General features: G+C 42.2%; 2 protein-coding genes across 4 annotated transcripts in view; both read left to right on the top strand.

Annotated features, from left to right (window-relative positions):
- The window catches only part of cep89 (centrosomal protein 89), a 74,875-nt gene extending 73,837 nt beyond the window's left edge, over positions 1-1,038 (top strand). For all 3 annotated transcript variants that reach the window (XM_080884536.1, XM_080884537.1, XM_080884535.1), the window contains one exon: positions 115-1,038. In XM_080884536.1, the coding sequence (XP_080740662.1) occupies positions 115-301 (187 nt within the window). In that variant the 3' untranslated portion in view covers positions 302-1,038. The remainder of the gene's footprint in view (positions 1-114) is intronic.
- A 1,270-nt stretch (positions 1,039-2,308) lies between these two features.
- Positions 2,309-22,194, top strand: LOC308398894 (ATP-binding cassette sub-family C member 12-like). The gene is given in 30 exon segments (XM_080885761.1): positions 2,309-4,081; positions 6,569-6,705; positions 6,832-6,978; positions 7,327-7,453; positions 7,655-7,882; positions 8,373-8,546; positions 8,779-8,956; positions 9,195-9,343; positions 9,559-9,666; positions 11,309-11,536; positions 11,613-11,684; positions 11,809-11,933; positions 12,754-12,826; positions 13,019-13,120; positions 13,122-13,223; positions 14,943-15,059; positions 15,228-15,333; positions 15,549-15,647; positions 16,223-16,326; positions 17,162-17,344; positions 17,501-17,727; positions 17,816-17,953; positions 18,147-18,249; positions 18,330-18,419; positions 18,542-18,731; positions 19,781-19,940; positions 20,022-20,100; positions 20,245-20,358; positions 21,576-21,740; positions 21,810-22,194. Coding segments are annotated over 30 exon segments (3,966 nt in total). The 5' UTR covers positions 2,309-4,033; the 3' UTR covers positions 21,903-22,194.
- The last annotated feature ends 82 nt before the right edge of the window (positions 22,195-22,276 follow it).

Here is a 22,276-nt window from a genome sequence, read left to right as displayed (position 1 = left end):
GGTATTGTGTAACTTTATTGCTATTTCACAATACTGTAACTTATCAAATATGTAGAATGATGGACAAATGGATCGTCTGACTCATTTTCTTGTCTCCTCTCTTCGCACCTGCAGGGAGATAGAGGAAGAGCTGGAGGTGGTGTGGGAGGCAGCAACAAGGGAGAACCAACAGATGAGGGAGACTCTTTTGGATTCCAAACTCACTGGGGACCTCCACAGTTGGCCTGCTCATGCTCCAGATGAGATCACTACATCCTCCCAGCAGCAGCAGCACAAGCATGGGCTGGATTTCTATTGCTGAAATACCTAGAGCAATAACCTGCAGGTGTGCCTGTCTGCTCAAAATAGACTGCTCAGATAACTGTCAACTTGTTATAGTCATCATGTCAGCCTGCAGACATCCAGCAGCTTGCCTTTGTGTCAGTTTGTTGTTCTATCTGAGTGATACCTGAAATCTGTCTGGTGGATGGAAATATTTGCAATACATGGACAGAAACAGTATTCACTTAACACAGTCAAGCTGGTGAGGAAGACTTGGCTTGGGCACTAGTGATGGAAAGAAAAGCATCTTGGATAACTTTTATTTCTAGAAGTGAATGACTTTTGTATATTTTAGCATATATTTGTATTTTTTAAATTATTATTCTCAGGGTTTTATAAAACATGCAAAGTATAGTGCCATACAGGATAGTGAAGAGTTGCAAGTGGCACTCTGTGGTTATTACTTTTTTTGTTGCTAAGCGAAGGTTGCCATCTGCTGGACAAATGTAGTAACAGCATTTTTTACTGTCATGTATTTGCGGGTCTACATTTTATACAATGAATGAGAAACGCTTTCCTGACACTGTTTGAATCCCACAAAATTAAAACGACAAAAGGGCACAATTTTTTTTCATGTAGAATTGTGCATATATACGCGGTTATTTACAGACTTTTTACAGACCTTGTTTTGGACTTGCAGTTGTATTTTCATTACACAAACAGCAATGTACTGACTCTTCAGATACCATGTTATTAATAAAGAAGTTATTTCTTTTCTTTATGGCTGGACTTGAGTCATGGTAAGCCGCACTTGTCGTCTCACATCTATGTTTCATTTGATGGCATCCATCCATGAGCAGTCCTCAGGGATTATTCTATCCTGATCAGTCAATCCAAACTTAGAATAATCCTTTTTCCTTACTAGTTACTATGTTTTAAAAATCTGACGATTCTCCTGCCTAATATCAACAAAACTGGCAAATATAACAAGCTGATGATACATCCCTCCCAAAGTCACTTGTCTGTTGCAAAAGACTACATTGACTTCACTGTTGTGATTGGTGAGGGGGTAGGGACAGGCTTAGGGCGTCGGGGGGTTCCCCGGAGGCATCTTCCTTGGGGGGCTCAACCCGGGGTAGCGGTCACGTCCGGTTGGGGGCTCTGTTGGCTCTCAGGTGACTGTTTCCTCGCGGCTGCGTGCAGCGGGGCTAGGGGAGGGTCTGTGCTGACGGACGTGGGTTACTGACCTGGCAACCTGGCTGCCCCTGGGTGGGTCCGGGATGGGCGTGAGGTTCTGGGGGCGCTCCGTCTCTGGGCTGGGGCCCGGGCCGGGCCTCGGGGGCTTGGGTCCTGGTTGGTGTGTTGCCGGGGTTGTGGGCGGGTGGGTGCATGGGGGCCCGGCCCTGGAGCAGGGTGCCGCCGGTGCGTCGAGCCGCCTGGGGGGCTCTTCATCTGGTGGGGGGGATGGTCACATCTTGCAGGAGCTTTCTTCTCTTCAGGAACTCTCTGCGGGAGGGGGAGATACAGGAGAGGTGGAGGAAGATCTCAGCCTGGGCGTTTACCGTCTTATGTAGTCTGGAAGATGTGTGGATGGTGGGGTGGGTGCAGTTTTCTCTGTGGTGGGGTTGGGTGGACTGTCCAGGGCTCTGTGGAGCCGGAGGGCGCTACTGCACTGGGCCCCGGTCTGATGGGCCTGGGCCCCCCTTCCCTGGCGGGTCGCGGAGGGTGGGAGTGCCTACTGGGGTCAGCGGGGGAGCTGGCCCCAGGGAGGGGTTACCTGCCCCTCCCTTCCTTCCCTCCCCATCTCCAGCTGCCTCCCTCTTCCCGCTCCTCCACAACCACCCACACATGCAGGGCCTTGGAGTGGGGGTATGTCACCAGGGTGCAGAGGAGGCTACCCCCCCCCCCCCTGTCCCCTTCTGGCTGCCTCAATTTTATCCCACAACTTAGACATTCACATTATTCACACTCTCATTACACATACATATAGGATCTTGGGGGTGGGCACAATCACGGAGTCCAATTTACCATCCGGGTGTATACCTCACCCCTGACGTCGTTGCCCACCTCTCAATTTTAAATACACTTAGTCATTGAGGGCTAGCAGGAGGGACTATGCGCTTACCTGCTGCTCCATGGCAGGTAGCTCCATGCCCTCCTGGGTTTTAATTGCACCTTAGAACACATATGCATCAACACTACAATGAGCGGGTGGAGGGAGGTTTGGAGTCTTCTCCCACCCCCATTCTCTGCGGCCTGCTGGAGCGGGAGGGCTAGTAGGAGGAGTTGGCCGTCCGACTGCGGTCTGGGGTGTGGGGCCTCCCTGCTGCTGCGGAGTCGGGGTGGTCTGCCTCTCCCCACCGCAGGGAAAAGGGTAACACCACCTGGGTCTGGGTGCAATTCCCCCCTCCAGGGGCAAGGGTACCTAGACCTGGTTTGTAGAGTACGCTTGGGGAGTGTGATTGTGTGTACAGCGTCTCTTTATGTCTGTCTCCACGTTGGTTGAGTGTGGAGTGAGTGCATATGAGAGCATGAGGGTGGGAATGGATGTTTGTGTCTGTGTGTGCCTGTATGTCTGTGTCTATATGTCAGGTTGGGTATCAGACGCCACCTCTCTGGGGACACCTCAGGCCCTCCAAGGTTTGGAGGCCTATCTCCACCCACCACCACTTCCCCTGCCGGTGGCGGACTCCCTCAGGTGTCGGTGTGTTGGTGGTTCTTTGTGTCTGGGGGTGGGCGTCCGGGTACACACCGGCTCACTCCTTGGCGGCCGCTTGTCGGGGCCTGGGGCCTGGGGCTCGCTCGGGCCCCCTTTGGAGGTGGGGTGCCCCCGGCCTCTCGGCCTGGGGCTCGGTCACTCAGGCGCAGCTGGGGGCCGGCGGAGCTCACGGGCGCGTCACTGCAACTCCCCCTGACTTCTGCTCCGCGGCTGCTGGGCGAGCCCTCATCTGGGACTCTCCTCAGCTCTTACTGGAATAGTGGCGCGGCTGCCCCTCTGTTGGTCTTCCATGGTCTCTTGTGTTCTGGGGGCCTCTGGATATCTGGAGTTTTGATCTCCTCCATACCCGCTTCACACCCTGGAGGACGGGGCTGTGGCCCCCCCACACTCCCTAGCAGATCATTACATGGAGAAACCTTTGGAATGCAAGCATGCTGATCCACACAGGTATGCACACATGGGTATTCACAGACGCGGACTAAAGCTTTCTTGGCTGCTACCTCAAAGCACACTGTGCGCTGTCTATCTTGCGTGCTGCACAATATCGTTTATTATTTAGTAAATATTGATATCTATGGCTAGCTAGTTTATTGTGATGGTGCTTTGTTTTCTCTATTATTATGTTGCTCTTTGTTGTTTGCTGTCTCCTCTGTTTGTTTGTTTTGTTTGTTTGTTTGTTTTTTTTTCTCCATACAGGTGACCCAGGAGTTCTTTTTTTTTTTTCTCTCTCTCTCTTCCCCCCCCTTCTCACCGTCTCTTCTCCCCTTTGGTTTTCTTTCTTTCTCTCCCCCTCTTTCTCTCATTCATTCCCCCTGTCCTATTTATTTAAAAAAAAAAAAAAAAAGACAAAGGATGAACTGAAGCTCTGCCATCACGTAATGTCGCATACTGCTGTTTCTGATGTCATTTAAAAAAAAAAAGAAAAAAAAAAGACTACATAGCTTTAAAGACCATGTAGCTCACAGATAAGGTAGCCTTATTACCAAACCTCCTCTGCAGATCGATCGATTAGTATAAAAGCGCCGCCTACAGACCAATCACCTCTCACGGAAGATGGCGTCGGCACGTGTGGAGCATCCTGCGGACTTGGTTGTGTGGGGGGTAAGAGGTCTTGAGAGACCGTGTTATCCCTTTGATTTTTGCACGAGCATGACCCTAAAAGCGCACTGAAGTATTGTAGACAACCTGTTGTTTACAACAGAAAGGCCGCAGTTTGAAGAATTTCTTTGTTGGAATATTGAAACTAAACATCCATTGCATAAGGAAAAATTGCAAGAATAAATATAAATAATGGAGTTGTTCCTGTAATTACACTTACTAGTGCTTTATTGCCAGGACAGCGGCTTCGAGAAGCTCCTTAATGGTATTTAAAATCGCTGGGAATGTGCATGATCGGGGTGTACTCTGATTTATTTCTTATGTGACTATGTCAAAATAGTTTTGTTGTTGTTGTTTTTTTTTTTTTGCAGCAACTAGTGCTTTTAATCTGCGGGCCTGCAATTCTAATTTTCTGAAAGTTCTCTGATCCTGTCCCTGTTCGTGATTGGTTATATCCTGCCAGCAGCGACCCCCCTTTGTGTGAACGTGTTCGTGGCTAAATTGGGAAAACCAACCGTTGATTTGCTGAGTCGTGAATAGGGATGGGTACCGGTGTCCGGTGCCATGATGGCACCGGTTCTGACATAAACGGTAGTAACCAGACCGAAAAGCAGCGCACATTTCGGTGCTTTATTTCGGTGCTTTTTTTTCCTGAGCTGTGATACACTTCTAGCCAATCATTTTACGTTTCCGAGGATAGTAGGCGGGGCCAGGTACGTACGTTCTGTTAGAGCAGAGCTACAGATTAAAAATGCCCAAGGCGAAGCGGTCGAAAGTCTGGCTGTACTTCACAGCAAAATATGCAAACTCAGCAGCCTGCAACAAGTGCTTTAAGCTGATACTGTGATACTGTCAAAGGAGGTAACACCAAGAATCCGATTAAACAGCTGGCGACGCATCGCGTTTTTTTTTAAAAGCCGAGAAATGCGCTGTATTTGATAGCTTGCGGCGAGACCTCACACCGTGCACGTTGGGTGGGTTGCCAGTTATCGGACCCGGAGCAACATCCCCCAAAAACCCGAAGAATAGAGTCCTGGCCCCTAGCCCTGCCAGTGTAGCAGAAATGATGAGGATGATGATGCAGCAGCAGCCGTTCTTCTCTGCATGAGTAGCTGTTCGTGTGTAATTTACGTTGAGTAGGCTAACCACGTTATTACATTAATGCATGTAAGGTGAACTAGCAAACATCATCATAGCTACATGCGGCTGTCTTCTTGTTTGATGGCAGATACTCCCTTCACCCTGGCCAAAAAGGCTAAAATGACCAAAGAAAAAATGGGAAACAGTTAAACATGAGAGGTTTTTGGACAAAGTTTGTGTTTTTTCCATTGTTTAAGCACTGCTTCCAGCCAAGAGTGATACCATATATGCCCCATAGCTGCAGAAAAGGCTAACATTGTTATATTTTTACAAAAAAAACCAGCTGAACATGAGAGGTTTTTGGACAAAGTTTGTGTTTTTTCCATTGTTTAAGCACTGCTTCCAGCCAAGAGTGATGCCATATATGCCCCATAGCTGCAGAAAAGGCTAACATTGTTATATTTTTACAAAAAAAACCAGCTGAACATGAGAGGTTTTTGGACAAAGTTTGTGTTCTCCATTCTTTAAGCACCGGTTCGAGCACCGTTTAAGCACCGGCACCGTTTCAAAAGTACCGATTTGGCACCGGTATCGGATAAAACCTAAACGATACCCATCCCTAGTCGTGAACCAGCTTCCTGAAAGTTGGTGGTTTTAGTGAAGCCGCGTAATGACAAGACGCTTTGGGAGCGCTGAGCTTTGTTTTTAGAACAGGCCCGGTGTTTTGGCACAACACCGAGCTGATGTAGATGGGGCCATACTCACACAAACCAAAAACTAAACACCAGTAATGTTCCCTCTAAGCTGCGCAATTGCGCACTGCTGGCACGGTCTCTGCGCACAGAAAATCTGCGTTGCGCACAAAAAAAATCTAACCTGAATTGAAATTAAAATTAATACTTTAACAATTCTGTTGTGCAGTGTTAGTCAGTAAGTGGCTGCTTCCGTATGGGATACGTGTCATCGACCTGAGCAGCCCAGTTCTCTGGGTTTTGCTTACGTCGCCGGGGAAGGGCTGCTTGCATTTAAATAAATAAAGAAATGAATAAATAAATAAAGGGACAAAAATTAAATCAAAGAAAAGGAGAGCATGGCGTAATAACACGATGAAGAGCTGTTTGATTTGCATGTAGTATAAATAAAAATAGGTGTTCACTTTTTTCTCTGCTTGGAAAATGTTTAAATAATTTCACTTGTGTCAGTTTGATTAATTTTGGTTGTTTAGGACATGACGAGGTAGTTAGTTTTATGTTTTCTGATCATGTTTCCATATCTACTAAAATTGTAATTAGGAAGTACAATTAATTGTTAGTTAGTTTAGATGTCTTTTTTTTCATTTTGTTTCCAGATTTGTTACTTGGACTGAGCTTATACACCTTTCTGTCTGTCTTTGTTTTTCTGCCTCTTTAGGGAGAAGAATTGGGACCTGTGTCTCTTGCCTCAGAAGATACAGATAATGACAACAGGGAAATACCCCATCCTTGCCCATTTGGAAAATACCGACGGAGCTTGGAGACCCTTATACCCTTCCGCTGTTCCTCACCAGAGTCAGTTTCATTGATGAAAGAGAAATTGCTAAATGTAACCTGTCTGCCAAATAAGTTACTTTCTTTGATATAGAATGTCTTCCTTGTACAGTACTCATTTGCTTTTGCTTTTTTTGTCTTGTCCAGGTCCCACGCTGTAGATAATGCAGGTTTAATATCATCTTCAGTCTTTCTGTGGATGATCCCCAAAATGTGGGCCATGTTCAAGAATGGGCTGGATACATCCGACCTACACCTGTCTCCTTTTGATGTAGCAGACATTAGCGCAAAAAGGTCTCTCTTTGCAGATTCACATTTTTCGGTTGTTGTTTAAGGCATTCGCAGAATCTAACATTTCAATGGGTGATGCATTTTGTTTACAAAGGGGGTAAACAAGCATGTGGGAAAGAAACCTCAGACGAAAGAGATGATGCACAACGAGGAACAAAGAAAGGGCTTTATTAGAAATATTAAGAGGAATAGACAGAAACCCAAAGTAGGTCTGCTTGGGACATGACGCACCATTAATGTAGCTGCTGAAATTTGCACCTTGAAGATAAGTCAAAGGAATGAGGCTGACTTGTCAAAATTAAATGCTAGACAATTTTTAGTGTACATGATTTGATTGTGAGTGTTTTGCAGGCTCCAGAGGCTATGGAATGAAGAAGTGGCAAGGAGAGGCTTGGAGAATGCCTCACTGATTCGGGTGACTCTTCGTTTTCAAAGAACTAGACTGATTCTGTCCGCCCTCGTTTCCATTCTTGCCATGGTGCCTTTTTGGGGCCGGTGAGTTGTCGTCATCTGTATTTTCAGACTTTGTGACGTTCTGATGTTTGCCTAAATGTTTTATTTATTATAAATCAAATTTGACTTCAAGAAATAGTGGTTCATACTCTGTAAACAGTTTCTAATCGCTTTTTTAGAATTTCTACTCTCTGAAGTGTATCAAGCAGTTTGTCTGTCCCTTCAGGCGGTCGTCGTTTATAAGATCTTAGACTACGTTTGCGACCCAGGAGAAACCAGTGGTGTTGGTTTGGCCTTTGCTTTGTTCACCACAGAGTTTCTCAAAACTTCCATGATATCCTTGCAGTGGGCATTAACACTGCGTACGGCCATCAGACTGAAAGGTGCCTTATGCTCTTTGGGCTTCCAGAAAGTCACATCTCTGCGAGTACTTGGCGACATGTCAAACGGAGAGGTAAAGACTGGTTTACACACACAGAGAATTCACTTTACCTGCACTGCTGTGAAAAGTGGCCTAGTCAAAGTCTAGACTTGAATCTAACTGAGATGTGTTGGCATCAGTAAGTCTTTCATGCTTGAAAATCCTCCAATGTGGCTGAATTACAACAATTCTGTTGAGAAGAGTGGGCCAAAATTCCTTCGGGACTCATTCCCATTATTACAAATGTTTGATTGCGGTTCTTCCTCTCAAGGGTGGCATAACCACCTATCACTTTTTCATGTATGGACAGGTACATTTGGAGAACTTCACCTTCATAAATTAAAGCACAATTTAAACACTTTGTATTTATTTTGGTAATTTTTGTCTAATATTAAGATTTGTTTCATCCTAAAGAAATGCATGAGACAATAAGATACTTTTTCAGTAAATCTTCTCACATTTGGTGTATTATGAAAAACAGGTGAAATATAAGGTTTCGTTTTCTCATTTTTCTTTCATCTAGATTCTTAATATTTTGACAAATGTTGGACACAATGTTTTTGAGGCAGTTGTGAATGGGAGCTTTGTGATGTCCACCCCTGTACTCTTTGTTGCGGGCATTTGTTATGCCTGGAACATTCTGGGCTACACTGCAATTATTGGAGTCCTCATCTACGTCATCTGTATTCCCATTGAGGTATGTACATGAAGTTAATAAAGTGAGATAGATAAATACAAAAAGGGCTCTGATTGAGGTAAGCATTACAGTCAATGTTGTAATGTAAAGTTGTAATGTAGATAAACTATGAAAGAATTTGCCCAAACGTAATATTGGGCATGTAGTTTAATATGCTGAAACCTGTGCTGTGAGGTCTAAGTCATCATTGAGGAATACCCTTACCTTCTACTTTTGGAATCTTGGCAATCAGGGGACTAATCATTTTTTCTTCTTCTTTTCTAGTATCTTGGCATATCTCACAAATGTATTCAAGACAAAAGCAATGGTAATAAAAGACAAACGTGTTCATACAATGACTGAGATTCTCAACAGCATTAAGCTAATCAAGATGTACGCCTGGGAAGAATCTTTTGAGATGAAAATTGCAGGTAAATCGAGCAGCTGTTTCCCATTTGGCAGCACTTTCCATTTATCTAGTAATATCGCATATCACACGCATTATTTATAGACTCCCATTTGTTTAGATACAAAATCAGGCATGTAATCTTGTTACTAGATGCAAAAGAGATGATGTGAAATGTTTGAGTGCTATGGATGTGTGTTAGGGTGCGTCTACAAAGAATGATGAAAGTAACAGACTAGGCAAACAAACTTTCTTTCTTACAGAGTTGAGGAAACTTGAAAAGAAACTAGTACAGAAGATCCTTGAAATCCAGATTATTAATGGCAGCTTGACCATGGCCATCAGCACCATTGCCACTGTTTTCACCTTTCTCATCCACACTTTGTTGGGGTTACCACTGAAAACATCTGATGTAAGTAGTAGCACAGCTCTGTAACAATATTATGCAGTAACACAGCCTCTGTTAGCATTTCCACTCGGTGATTTGGAGAAGTTGTGAGTAGAGATGAACTGAGAAGAAAACTGCGAGAATTTTGTAAGAAGGCTTGGTCTACTGACAGAAAAGGTCTAACATATAAATTGAGGATTGTTGTGTTGTGAGATTATAGTGCAATATTTTCTTCCCAGGCTTTTACTGTTGTTGCCATCTTCACCTCCATGAGGTTCACCTTTGCTCTCATGCCGATTGCTGTGAAGGCCCTCACTGATGCTTTTGTGTCACTAAAACAACTTAGGGTAAGCTCTTCTTTTTGGTTCTAGTAGTAGTAGTAGTAGTAGTAGTAGTAGTAGTAGTAGTAGTAGTAGTAGTAGCGTTTCCACTTGTTATGGTCTTTCTGTTCATTATTAAGTTTTCTTTAATACACTTTTATCACTGTCTAAGGAGCTTGGAAAGAAAAGTGTCTGGACTTCTTGAACACGTTTCACCTCTCATCTGAGAAGCTTCTTCAGTTCTAGGGTCAAATGGTGGAGAGTCCCAGATTTAAGCCCTGTGGGAGTGTCCCCCCCCCAAGAGGGATAATGAAACCCCCAAATGATCAATGGTCATGAGAATTTGCATAATTAAGATTAAGGAACTGACCTCCCAGCCCATTGTTCCTTCAGTGGGCTGGTTTCAGTCATTATGCAAATGTACTGTTTATAAACTTGGGGAAACCTGCAGTCAGCTGAGACTGAAGAAGTCACTTGGATGAGTGACGAAACGTTTCTACCACTTAAAGAACTTAAAGAAGTCCAGACGCTTTTCTTTGCAAGCTCCTTTGACTACGATGACCTGGATGACTGAGAACCTTCACAGACATGTTTCTACCACTAAACGCTACGTCCAGATGAACAGAATCAACTTTTGGAGACCCCCTAATGATCCTCTACCTAATCACACGAACCAAGGTGTGAAAGCGGGCGTGGGTCACAATCAGCCAAGGTTTCGGGTGAGCTCATTGTGAAACCTAGCCCCACCCTATCATGGGATTTCCTGAGGTCAAATAGCCCAGGATGTGAGTGGGCACAGTGGACATAGATGGCTTCTTTCACTCCTCTTTCAAACATCTGTCCTCTATTTCCAAAATGTGAACATTGGCATCCTTGAAAGAGTGACCTTTGTCCTTTACATCCTGGCCCAGAAGCTTCTCGGATGAGAGGTGAAACGCGTTCAAGCAACTTAAAGAAGTCCAGACACTTTTCTTTCCAAGCTCCTTAGACTACGATGACTGAGAACCTTCAGACACACTTTTATCACTATTGTAATATAAGTCCAATTTAAGCATTGCTTACTTGTGAAGTATTTCTATGGAAAATAATTGGTTTTGCAAGGCAGCAACTCATTTAGACATGTAGACACAGTCAAGATGACCTGATGGAGCTCATCCAGTCAGATCAGGGGATGGTACAATACCACTAAACATCAAAATGTTGCTTACCATTGTAAAAAAGAGTAGAATGCCTGTCTATAGGATAAGATAACTGCTGACCTAGCTAAGTTTGCCCTGCAGACCTACCCTGTGGCCACACTTTGACTTGTTTCCCTACCATACCTGTGCCACAGACTTTAGGTAGAGTCATAGTTATTATGTGTCCTTTTTGAATTTCATTATTCCTTTTGCATTGATGCCAGACTAAATGTAAAGGAGTAGTCTCACACTCACCACACACTCATGTGAACCTCTCCAAATCTTGTCCTCTACAAACCAGTGAAAAAGGCCATGCTGCTAATCACAAGCTGGATTTGTATTAATCATGATGCTTTTAGGACTTGCAGTACAGTATTTTAATTCATAATCTTTTTAGTTTTGTTAAAGTTGTTACTGCCATGGATCTTAGAAATCTGAAAAGCAAAATTGGTAAAAACCTGAATGATGTAAATGCACTGTGACTGTTTCAGAAAATCTTACTCATCCAGAATCCTGAGCCTTACCTGACGCAGATAGCAGGCAGTAATTCTGCTGTAGTGATGAGAAATGCTACACTTTCATGGACCAAACGCAGCCAGTCAGAGTCACCGCCCAGAGCAGCTAATGAGGTGACGGAACACAATATGGACGTGCCTTCTCCGAATGAAAATGTTGAGACCTTACCAACCCTCAGAAACATCTCTTTTACACTACCCAAGGTGTGATCAAATAATAACTGAAGTTATCAAGACTCTGCTGGATATGAAATGATTATCTCTGTGATATTTCCTGAAGGGAAAACTGCTTGGTGTTTGCGGGAATGTGGGTAGCGGAAAGACGTCACTGATTTGCAGCATTTTGGAGCAGGTTTGTTTCTTTTGTATGCTCTATTGTTTTGTATCTGTCTGCATTTATTCACATTATGTTTTTACTATTTCTAACTTTACATTACAGTGACATTAGTTTTTTGGCCTGCTCACTTTCCTTTTAGATGTACCTTCTTCAGGGCTCCATCACAGCTGATGGGACATTTGCGTACGTTTGCCAGCAGGCCTGGATTTTTCATGGAACTGTTCGAGAAAATATTCTCATGGGGGAACCTTTTGATCAGGCCAGGTAAGTTAAATCCATCTTCTTGCATTTATGGCTGCCATCTCCTCCTTGTCAACCACCACTTTGTCTGTATAGTTAATCGAGGCCCTTTCGAACTGCATGTCCCCAATCTGCCCTGGGAGGCACAAAAAAATCAAGTTGGATACCTTCCATGGAACTTCTAACGGTTTTTATTTTGACATTCTGAAATGTTGGTGGAAGGTTCATAGTCAACCAAAATGAGGTCCTCTTGGTTTTCTGACAGTATCACCTCTACTGCCAGAGATGGTAAAAAGCTTGGCTAGGAACCAGTGTTTGCTGTAAACTTTATCAATTCACTTTGTTTCAAAATCAGATTTCCATAAACTGCTGCTGAGGGGAAAACGGTTTAGGAATAAATTAATAGCAGTCCTTTAAAATATGTCAAAATAGCATAACTGAATTGATACATTTAATGCAACATTTTGCATGAAATCCTTTTTCTTGTTAAATGATTTTGGTCATGCTTTACTGTCAGCAATTGGTAAATTGGACTGGAACTTCTGTAACACCTTTCTATTCAGGTGAGCACACAAAGCATTTTGTTCTTGCACACATCCAATCACATACACATTTATACAGTGTTTAACATTCTTCATTTATAACATTCTTAGACACTCACTCACCCTTTGATGGATGCATCAAGGGCAACTGGGGGTTCAGTATGTCAAGGAACTCGGGTTAAATTCAGTGACCTCTTGTTCTGCTAACTGAGCCGCAGTCACCCACAAGTTATAATTGGCTGAATAAATGACTAGCTCCCATCCTATTAACCAGTTTGTTGCCTTGTACTGCTCCCCAACAGATATGACAGAGTTGTGGATGTCTGTAGCCTCAGAGCTGACCTAAGCATCCTGCAATATGGTGACCAAGCTGAAGTGAGTGCTTTCCAGACCAACAGGGGAGTGTCACACACCGACACAGGGGTTTTTAAGTGTATTTATTTACCCCACTCACTTAAGATGTAACTCAAGCTTGCAAATTGATGCTACAATAAAGTGGAAGGATTAAATTGTAATTTAGTATTAATCAAAAGTTCACAATATTATAAATATCCTTTTTGTGGGCAGATTGGAGAGCGGGGTCTAAATCTATCAGGGGGACAGAAGCAGAGAATCAGCCTGGCAAGAGCGGTCTATTCCAACAGGGACATTTTCCTCCTTGATGACCCACTTATCTGCTGTTGATGCTTATGTGGGGAAACACATTTTTGAAGAATGTATAAAGAAAGAGCTGAGAGGAAAATCCATCATACTGGTTACACATGAGCTCCAGGTAGGAAAACGTATTCAATTATTATGTAGTGGAGACTGGGCTGTCTGGGCTCAAAAGCACCTTTTCCTTTAGTACCTACTCTGACTCGCCTCGGATCGACTGGTTTTCCATTGTAATCTGGTACTACATGCGTGGTTGTCGTCATACCAAAGCGTCTAAGTGTCCGGTGACGTAATTAATATACAACACGAATGCTACAAAAAAGATGGATGTCAAGGCAAGAAATATACCTGCTGCTGCCAGCCAATCGGTCCCATGCAGTGTTACAACGTCACATTTTAGTACCTGCTCGGATTAACCCCAGGCAAGCAGGTACTGTGGCCTAACTGAAAACTGCAAGTCAATCAGAGTAGGTACTAATGGGAAAACAGGCTATCGTTTAAAGTGGTGGTTCCCAAACTTTTTTTACTGGGCCCCCCTTTGTTTTACAAGAAAACTGTTGCTCCCCCCCGCACAAACACATCCTCCAACCACACACACACTCATATTTTGTTTCCAAACTCATTGCGGTTTATTTCACACCTCAAACATTTAGTAAACGATTAAGCAAATGCAAGTAATCTGCAATAAATTACAGGTAGCAATGAAATAAACTACGAACTCTTGTACGCTACGTCCACACCTACATGGGTATTTTTGAAAACACAGCTGTTTCTGGACGTTTGGGCCTTTTGTCCACACGTAAACGGGGTTTCGAATCACTGAAAACTGAGATTTTTTTTTTTAAACTCCTTTTTTGCGTTTACATGTGAACGAGGAATACGGAGTTTGTCACACAACGTCAAAGGTGTGTGCCTTTTTTCACGTCACGCTGTGCGCCACGTTATTGTTTACATGAGATGAATTGCAGAATGGAAGATAGTCAGATTAAGAGTATTTTGTCTCTATCTGCAGGTTACTGCAGTTACATGTCCCTCCATTTAGAAAGGCAGAGGCGTCACGGTGTAATTATTTTACTTGTTTCCGTTTCCTGTGTAATAATATTCAACATTGCTATCAATACATTTTTCAAAAGATGCCTCTTTGTGCAAAATGGGTTCAAAAACATAAACAACTGTGGGATACTGTTTGTCTGTGATTTGAACCGAGAGAACAAATCGTGGCAGGAACGACCTGATATTATTTGTATCCCGCTGTAACTTTACTGTATAAAGAGCTAACATCTCCAAAATGTCAGGAGTAGTTAGTCATTACAGCAAGCGTTTGTGAACTAAAAAATCAAGAATGTGGGATACTGATTTGGAGAGCCCAGCGCATCCTCCCGACGCAGGGAAAACCAATTCTGCAGGGGAGAGCTACCTCGGCACTTGTGCAGGTGAAACCAAATGGCAGATATGCTTCACCATATTTTCTAGTCTTTGGCTTAGAATGAAGTTGGTTTGGAAACATATTCAGCGATGCTTCATCTCCTGCTTTGCGTTTGTGTGAGAGCCCCGTCAAAAAACCTGTCCATTATGCTAGCAGCGTCCAAACGTTCTTTTCTTCTTCTTCTTCCCCCCCCCTTTTCATATTGGGCGGGCCCCACACTTTGGGAAGCTCTGGTTTAAAGAAACATACCTGAGTACGTATGGAAAACCTACATATTTTGCTCATGAGTTGTAAGGTGCAATTTTTCCAAAGAATAAGGATTTGTCACATGCCAGTAACGCACACAACTGTTTAGAGCTCTAACCAGAGTTGAGCTGGTTTTGATAATTTGTTCTTCCTTGTGGCTTTTAGTATTTGGAGTTCTGTGATGAGATCCTGGTTCTGGACAATGGAACAGTATGGGAGTCTGGAAACCACAATGGACGCTATACTCAGCTCATCAGTACCTACCAGATGGAAGAGTCCAAAGTAAGGGTGTCATGTATCATGGTTCTATTACTGTCCTTATTATTGAAACAAAATTGACTGTAAAACAAAGTGTGCGTTCCATAAGTGTCAATGTTTTAAGCTTATCCAGACTGAGCTGTAAGACTGTCCTTGATATATATTTATTTATTTTTATTTTTCTTCTGTCAGGCCAAGAAAAAGAAAGCTGGGGACATGGCACTAGCATCATTTATTGATGGCCAGTTGGAAGAGATTGACCTCAGACATTGTGCAAGCACTGGCACTGAGAATCCTGGTGTGAAAACATGGAAGAAAAACATTTGATTTAAACTGACATATTTTCCCTGAAGAGCAAGTTTAAAAAAATAAATAAATAAATAAATTTATTCAGATATTAGATGTCAGCTAATAAAAATGTATTTTTCTTTTTCATTCTATAATGATACGTTTGTTTGTTTGTTTGTTTGTTTGTTTGTTTGTTTGTTTGTTTGTTTGTTTTTGTTTTTTAAGCCGCTGTCCCAGCTGGTAATCAGCTAGTGAGTCAGGAGTCCTCTACAAAAGGTGCCATCTCCTGGAGAACATACTGCACATACTCCCAGGCACTTGGAGGTCTGTTATTCACACATGGAATGTTGGGGTTATGTATGAAATTAAATTGCATATTTTCATTTTAAATGTTTTTTTGTTTATAAATTTTTTTATCAATGCACAGAAAGTTATTGCATGTCAGTTTTTAATTTATTTTTAACTTTAAAATAAAGGATTCGATATTAGCCTTTTTACTGGTGTCAAACAAGCTTGGCTATATATACTGGGTTCTAAACATCCCCTCACAACTGCCAAGACACTTGTTAACAACTTGGCAAAGTCAAGAATTGTAGTCTCAAAGAAGATAAACCACTACAACGCTTCACAAGAATAGATTTGTAAGACCAAGAACTACTCCAGACTTTGGTTGTTTAGAGCAAACAAGAGAATCTGTCAGATATTACAATTCAAGTCAACATAACATATTGATCAGTAGCTTTCATTTGTTTTCCCCCCCATATAACTACCACTGAGTACACTGTAAATTCTTCCTCTAACTCCTGTTTCCCAATGCTGCATATGCTTGTGGATACATTATTATGAGCAATAATGCACAGCCAAACTTGTGATGCATAAACTGCTCATTGTTGTTACAGGCTACACAGTTTCTTTCATTATCCTCCTGAATATGTTCCTGTTGGCAGGATCCACAGTCTTCAGCAATTGGTGGTTTAGCTTCTGGATGGCAAGTGGTGATGGGGTGAGAATTATTTCATTCCTTATCACTGTCACACACGTTGAAATAGTTCTCTGTGAGCCTTCAACTCACAAGAGGGTAAGAAGTCATGCCTTTTTTGTGGCTGTTGTGCAAGATAAACTCTTTCTGTATTTACATTTTGCTACGTAAAGCTGAGTTGATGTTACATCATCACTCATTGGTCTTCTAGCTCTCCTGCTGGTCCACACTTACACGCTCCGCCTACTGCCAATATCTCAAGGTTGGCTTCATCAGCAATCAAGTTTTTTTCTAATTGCCAGTTATTTTTGAAAATGTTTATTTTGGCCTAGTCCAAGCATTTCTCATTGAAACAACTTGATGTTTTGATCTTCTGTTGGTTTTGTCACTTAGTTTTGGTCATTACACACTCACTCTAGTTTCCATGCACTTGCCCCTTAAAATACTTGGAATGCCTGAGGGTCATCTTTCAGCTTGAAGACAGTATAAAAATTTCAGCAAGGGTTTTAGCTGTCACTTGAGTAAGCGTCATCCCTGAACCATAAGAAATCAGTTTGAGGAAATCTTGAGGAAAAGTATTTGATGCTCACAAAGCAGGAGATGAAATCCTGTGGTAACTTTGTATGTCTGAGTGTCAAGAACTTGAGTGAGAAGTATCGTGATTTAAAATCCAGAGAGCCACACATTATAGACCAAGCCTGGCAGATGTAGCAAGCGAAAAACTGTTTCGGACTCCTCAAATTCTGTTTATTTCTAGTTTTAGGAAATGATATTTAATCATTCGTTTATGTATACAATGACTTTGTCTGACTTCACTAACTTTTCTTTTTTTTAATTAATTTATGTTTTTATTTCCAAGTCATCCAGTAACACAACTGCAGTCCAGGGAGAAATCTCTCAAAATCCACACCTTCACTTCTACCAGGTTATTTATGCTGCAACAGTGGTTGTCATTGTTGTACTTTCCATTGTGAAATCCATAATCTACACTTATTTCACCTTGAAGGCCTCCTGCAAATTCCATGACATGCTGTTCAAAAAGGTACTGTGAATTCTCAGCACCATAGAAATCTCTGCTAGTCACCATTACACATGGTCATTTTAAATATGGATAAGGGTTTACTTATCACAAATGTATTGAATCCAAAACTGGGAACGTTTACTAGCTACAGATGAACTGTTTGTTTTCCTATTGCAGATTATTGATAGCCCAATGAGTTTCTTTGACACAACTCCAACGGGCCGACTTCTAAATCGTTTCTCTAAAGATCAAGACGAAGTGGAAACTGTCCTTCCTCTTGTCATGGACTCTTTCTTACAGTGTTCTCTACTCGTCGCATCCACAGTTGTTGTCATCTCAGTTATTTTCCCCGCCATGCTTGTAGTTGGAGTTATTATGGCAGCTTTTCTTGCCTTCACTGTCTTGTGAGTTTATGCTGGTTAAATCTATAAAACACAGTTACTGAAAGTAACAGGTCCTCTAAGGTACTATATATCTGTGCCTTCTCTGCAGTGTATTCCAGAGGAGTATACGTCATATGAAGAATCTAGAAAACATCAGTCGCTCTCCATGGTTTTCTCTAACCACCTCAACTTTGCATGGCCTCAGCACCATCCATGCCTATAGTAGAAGAGACAGCCTTATAGAACAGTAAGTTTCTGAAATTTGTTACTAGGCTATCACCTCTTGCTTTTGCAATGTTTTTGATACAACACATTGTAAATTGTATGTTTCTTTGGGGCGGGGTGACTGTGGACAGTGGGATGTTCAAAAACTCCTGTTTTATATTACAGGTTCAATATCTTGACTGATATCAACTCCAAATACCTTTTCATGTTTAATGCTGGCACACTACGACGCTGTTTGTGGCTCTCTTTGTAGTGCTCAGCAGTAATGACTTAATCAGTCCATCCTTGAAAGGCCTCGCGATATCCTATTCCTTGCAGGTACATTTGGACAGCACATGAAGCCATGTTCATTTTGCTTTTCAGACATGGATTTACATAATTTTTAAACTTATTTTCAGTTGACAGGCATGCTTCAATATGTAGCCAGACTCTCGATAGAAGTGGAAGCAAGATTCGACTCAGCGAAACGGCTCCAGGAATATGTCACGGTCAGACTCATGTCCTGAAATCATTCACCTGTCATTGTTTTGCTGAGACCAAGGCCAGAGTTCATTAAACATGCTACACACCCATCTGCTTGATCCCTGTAAACTTTTAATTGTGTTTGCAGGATTGTAGGTCTGAGGCTCCCAGGCATGTTAAGGAGACTCAGATCCCACAGGACTGGCCTAGCAGTGGGGGCATCACCTTCGTAGACTATAAGATGAGGTACAGAGAGAATGCACCAATTGTGCTGAACGGTATTGATTTCCACATTCAACCTGGAGAGAAGCTGGGGATCGTGGGAAGGACTGGCTCTGGTAAGGCTCTGGGTTCAGTAGCTGTTTCTCTTGTTGATTTCATCTAGTCTTTGGGTGATGATGATTTACAACAATACACCCTAGAAATGATGATAAATACATGAACTAGTTTTTCAACATCACTCTGAGACAGACAATTTAATCTTAGAGTGTGCAAATATAGGAAGGCAGTCCTACATAGTTTGTTTAATATCCTCAATGTTACTGGAGGCCAAGGTAATGTCATCCAGGGTATCTGGCCATGTTTCTAAGATAAGGCAGTGCACAACAACCTCAGTTTTTTCTGAATTTAGAAGCACTTAGAGGTGATCCAGGTTTTAATTTCTTTAAGAGATTCCTGTAGTTTAATTACTTGGTGTGTGTCAACAGGCTTCATAAGTCTGGGTATCATCAGGCAATGAAAATGTATGCTATTTATAATAACACTGCCTAAGGGAAACTCTTATAATGTAAACAGAAATGGTCCCAACACAGAACTCTGTGGAACTGTATCAGCATCAAACGCTGAGGTCTAACAAGTCAAGAACAAAGAGTTGACTGTAAGAGGCCAGAAGAAAACCATTTGCCACCTTCACTTGTTCCATTTCTGTACTGTGAGCTCTGAAAGTTGACTGAAACTGCTGTTTTACTTTGAAGAATTTTTGAGATAAAGTTAGCCAATTATAGGCCAGTCTCTAAGATAGCTGGGTCAAGTGATGGCTTTTAAATAATGGTTTAATTACTGCCACATTAAAGGCCCGTGGTAAATAACTTGTTAATAAAGATAAGCTGATTATAATTAAGATGAAGATTGGTTAATAAAGAAGATTAGTTAATGGTAGGAGGGCTTTTTCTTTTTTAATTGTTATTGTTGCTATTATTCCCCCACCCCAACCCTCTAAGATAGATGGCACCCCTGCCTACACCTGGTTGTGCTGAAAGTTTAGTGATTGACTCTAAATCCTCCCATATTCCTGATTTCAAATGATATTTTATGTAGCACATTTTAATGTAAATTTTAACAGTTTTAGGTTAATTCAGCTACTCTAATCTGCGGTTTGCATCTGTAGGAAAATCATCTTTAGGAGTAGCTCTATTTAGACTTGTGGAGCCTGCAGCAGGAACCATACTGATAGATGGGGTGGACATCATGTCCATTGGCCTGCAAGACCTGCGTAGCAAATTGTCTGTGATTCCTCAGGACCCTGTGCTATTTGTTGGTACAGTCAGGTAACCTTGGCCAACCCATAAATCTCACATTGGTCTGACCACTGTGGATCAGTAACTGGCTAATGACCCCCATCCCTGCAGGTACAACTTGGACCCCTTTAATAAATACACTGATGAGGAGATCTGGGCAGCGCTCGAGAAGAGCTACATGAAGGACTCGGTATGTTTTGAGTGCAACATAAAAGTTGGTACATTTAAAATTCCTATACAGCCCCTTTTTTTTTCTTTCTCTCTCTGCTCTTTGTTTGTATACATTATGAATTAGGATAGTGGAGTGGAGCTGTAATGTGATTTGTTTCCTCAGATCTCAAAGCTGGAGGGGAAGCTTGAAGCACATGTTATGGAGAATGGAGAAAACTTCTCTGTAGGCCAGAGACAGCTGATCTGTATGGCTAGAGCTTTACTCCGTAACTCCAAGGTCAGAGTGCACTTTTTTGGGGGGGGGGTGGGCTTGATGATTTGTCACCTGGCTGGGACAATGCTGTCACATACTGCATTCACTGATGCCAGTCAAAGCAATTTCCTGTGACTCTCTGTCAATATGCTCTGCACTGTCCTTAAACATCGCAAATCTGTCCTGATTTAAATTTTTTCCCCTTGAGGTCATCAGTACAATGTTTAGATTCCTCTTCAGAAGTACCCCTAAGCCTTAAAAGCCTGGTAGGGTATTGTTGTCACTCCGCAGGGCAGATGGACAGGATGTACACCTAAGTTTGAATGCTACTTGAGATTGAGGTGACGTAGGAGCGTCAAATTGAGACCATAGACATATTTACTAAAAATCTCAGACGGAGTTGAATCTCAAATTTCTAAAAATAAATATAAAAACTTGAGAACAAGGTGATGTAAGATTTTGAAATTTGTACATAGGTGTGTCTGCTAGGAGGCTGAGTGGCACCACTGGCAGTCACCAGTATTTTCTTTCTGTTTTTTCCTCTTTACATGGCCACTGCAACATAATCTTCACTCGGTATCTGTTGGAGAGGTCTGCCACCCTGTGGCCAACTTCCTTTGGAAAAAATACAAAAAAATAACTTAAGACAAAGGAAAATTATTTTTATGGACTTCTCCGATTTATCATGGCACTTTTCAGAAATCCAAAATTAGCAGCCATGCTCAAAATGGCCCAGAGGTGAATGAGAATGGTAAATGGCCTGTATTTGTATAGCGCTTTACTTAGTCCCTAAGGACCCCAAAGCGCTTTACACCACATTCAGTCATCCACCCATTCACACACTGGTGATGGCAAGCTACACTGTAGCCATAGCTGCCCTGGGGCGCACTGACAGAGGCGAGGCTGCCGGACACTGCCGCCCCCGGGCCCTCTGACCACCGCCAGTAGGCAACGGGTGAAGTGTCTTGCCCAAGGACACGATGACCGAGACTGTCTGAGCCAGGGCGCGAATTCATGGGGCCCCATGACCGTGAATGAATGAGAGGCCAAATTGAAATTGGTTAAGGGTTATGATTATTATGGACCTGTTCTTCAAACTATTCTATAATGTCTCATTTGTATGAGATTGCTAATCGCCACATTTGTATTTAGAAAGTATGGGCGTTTTATGTATTGTGACATGCTGTCCTCCTTTAAAACTGTTTTTGCTTATACTAATGGTCTGTCCTCTTCTTGAGCAGATCATTCTTTTGGATGAAGCCACTGCCTCCATAGATGCAGAGACAGATGCTCTGATCCAAAACACCATCCAAGAAGCCTTACGTAATAGCACTATGCTCACAATAGCTCATCGGCTCAGCACTGTGATGCAAGCAGATCGTATTCTGGTCATGGACAATGGACAGGTAACAACCCCAAATATGCACAGATTAATGTTGTGTCATCTTATGCTTACTAATTGCTCCATATGACAGGTGGCAGAGTTGGATGATCCAAATACACTGAAGCAAAAGCCATTCTCTATGTTCTCATTACTGCTGACTGCTTCAAACACTGTAAATTTGTGAAACAAAGTAAATCTTGAAACCAAAGAACATCTGTGGAGTAGGCACATGTATTTAGATTACTATTTTAATGACTATTCTGTATATTTAAAAATGTTAATTATTTTATTGTCTTTGTCTTTAAAGTTTAAATCTATAATTGTGTATCTATAATGTGTTGTGTTTTTAAAAAATCTACAGTAAATAAAATGTTGTAACAAACTGTAAAACCATGTTTTGCCAACTTACTGCAGTTATATTCTAATGTTGCTGACAAAATGTTGAGTTAAATTATTCATAATTTAAGAGTTAAACACATCCCCATCTTATTAGCTTTTAGCCTATTGCTTGTTTTTGCATGCATCTGTTATTGCATAGCATCTTAATTTATTCCACCA

The sequence above is a fragment of the Rhamphochromis sp. 'chilingali' genome (genome assembly GCF_963969265.1).
Source record: "Rhamphochromis sp. 'chilingali' genome assembly, chromosome: 6".
Taxonomy (NCBI): domain Eukaryota; kingdom Metazoa; phylum Chordata; class Actinopteri; order Cichliformes; family Cichlidae; genus Rhamphochromis; species Rhamphochromis sp. 'chilingali'.
Note: the sequence above shows the minus strand (reverse complement) of the source record. Positions and strands in the feature narration are given on the sequence as shown.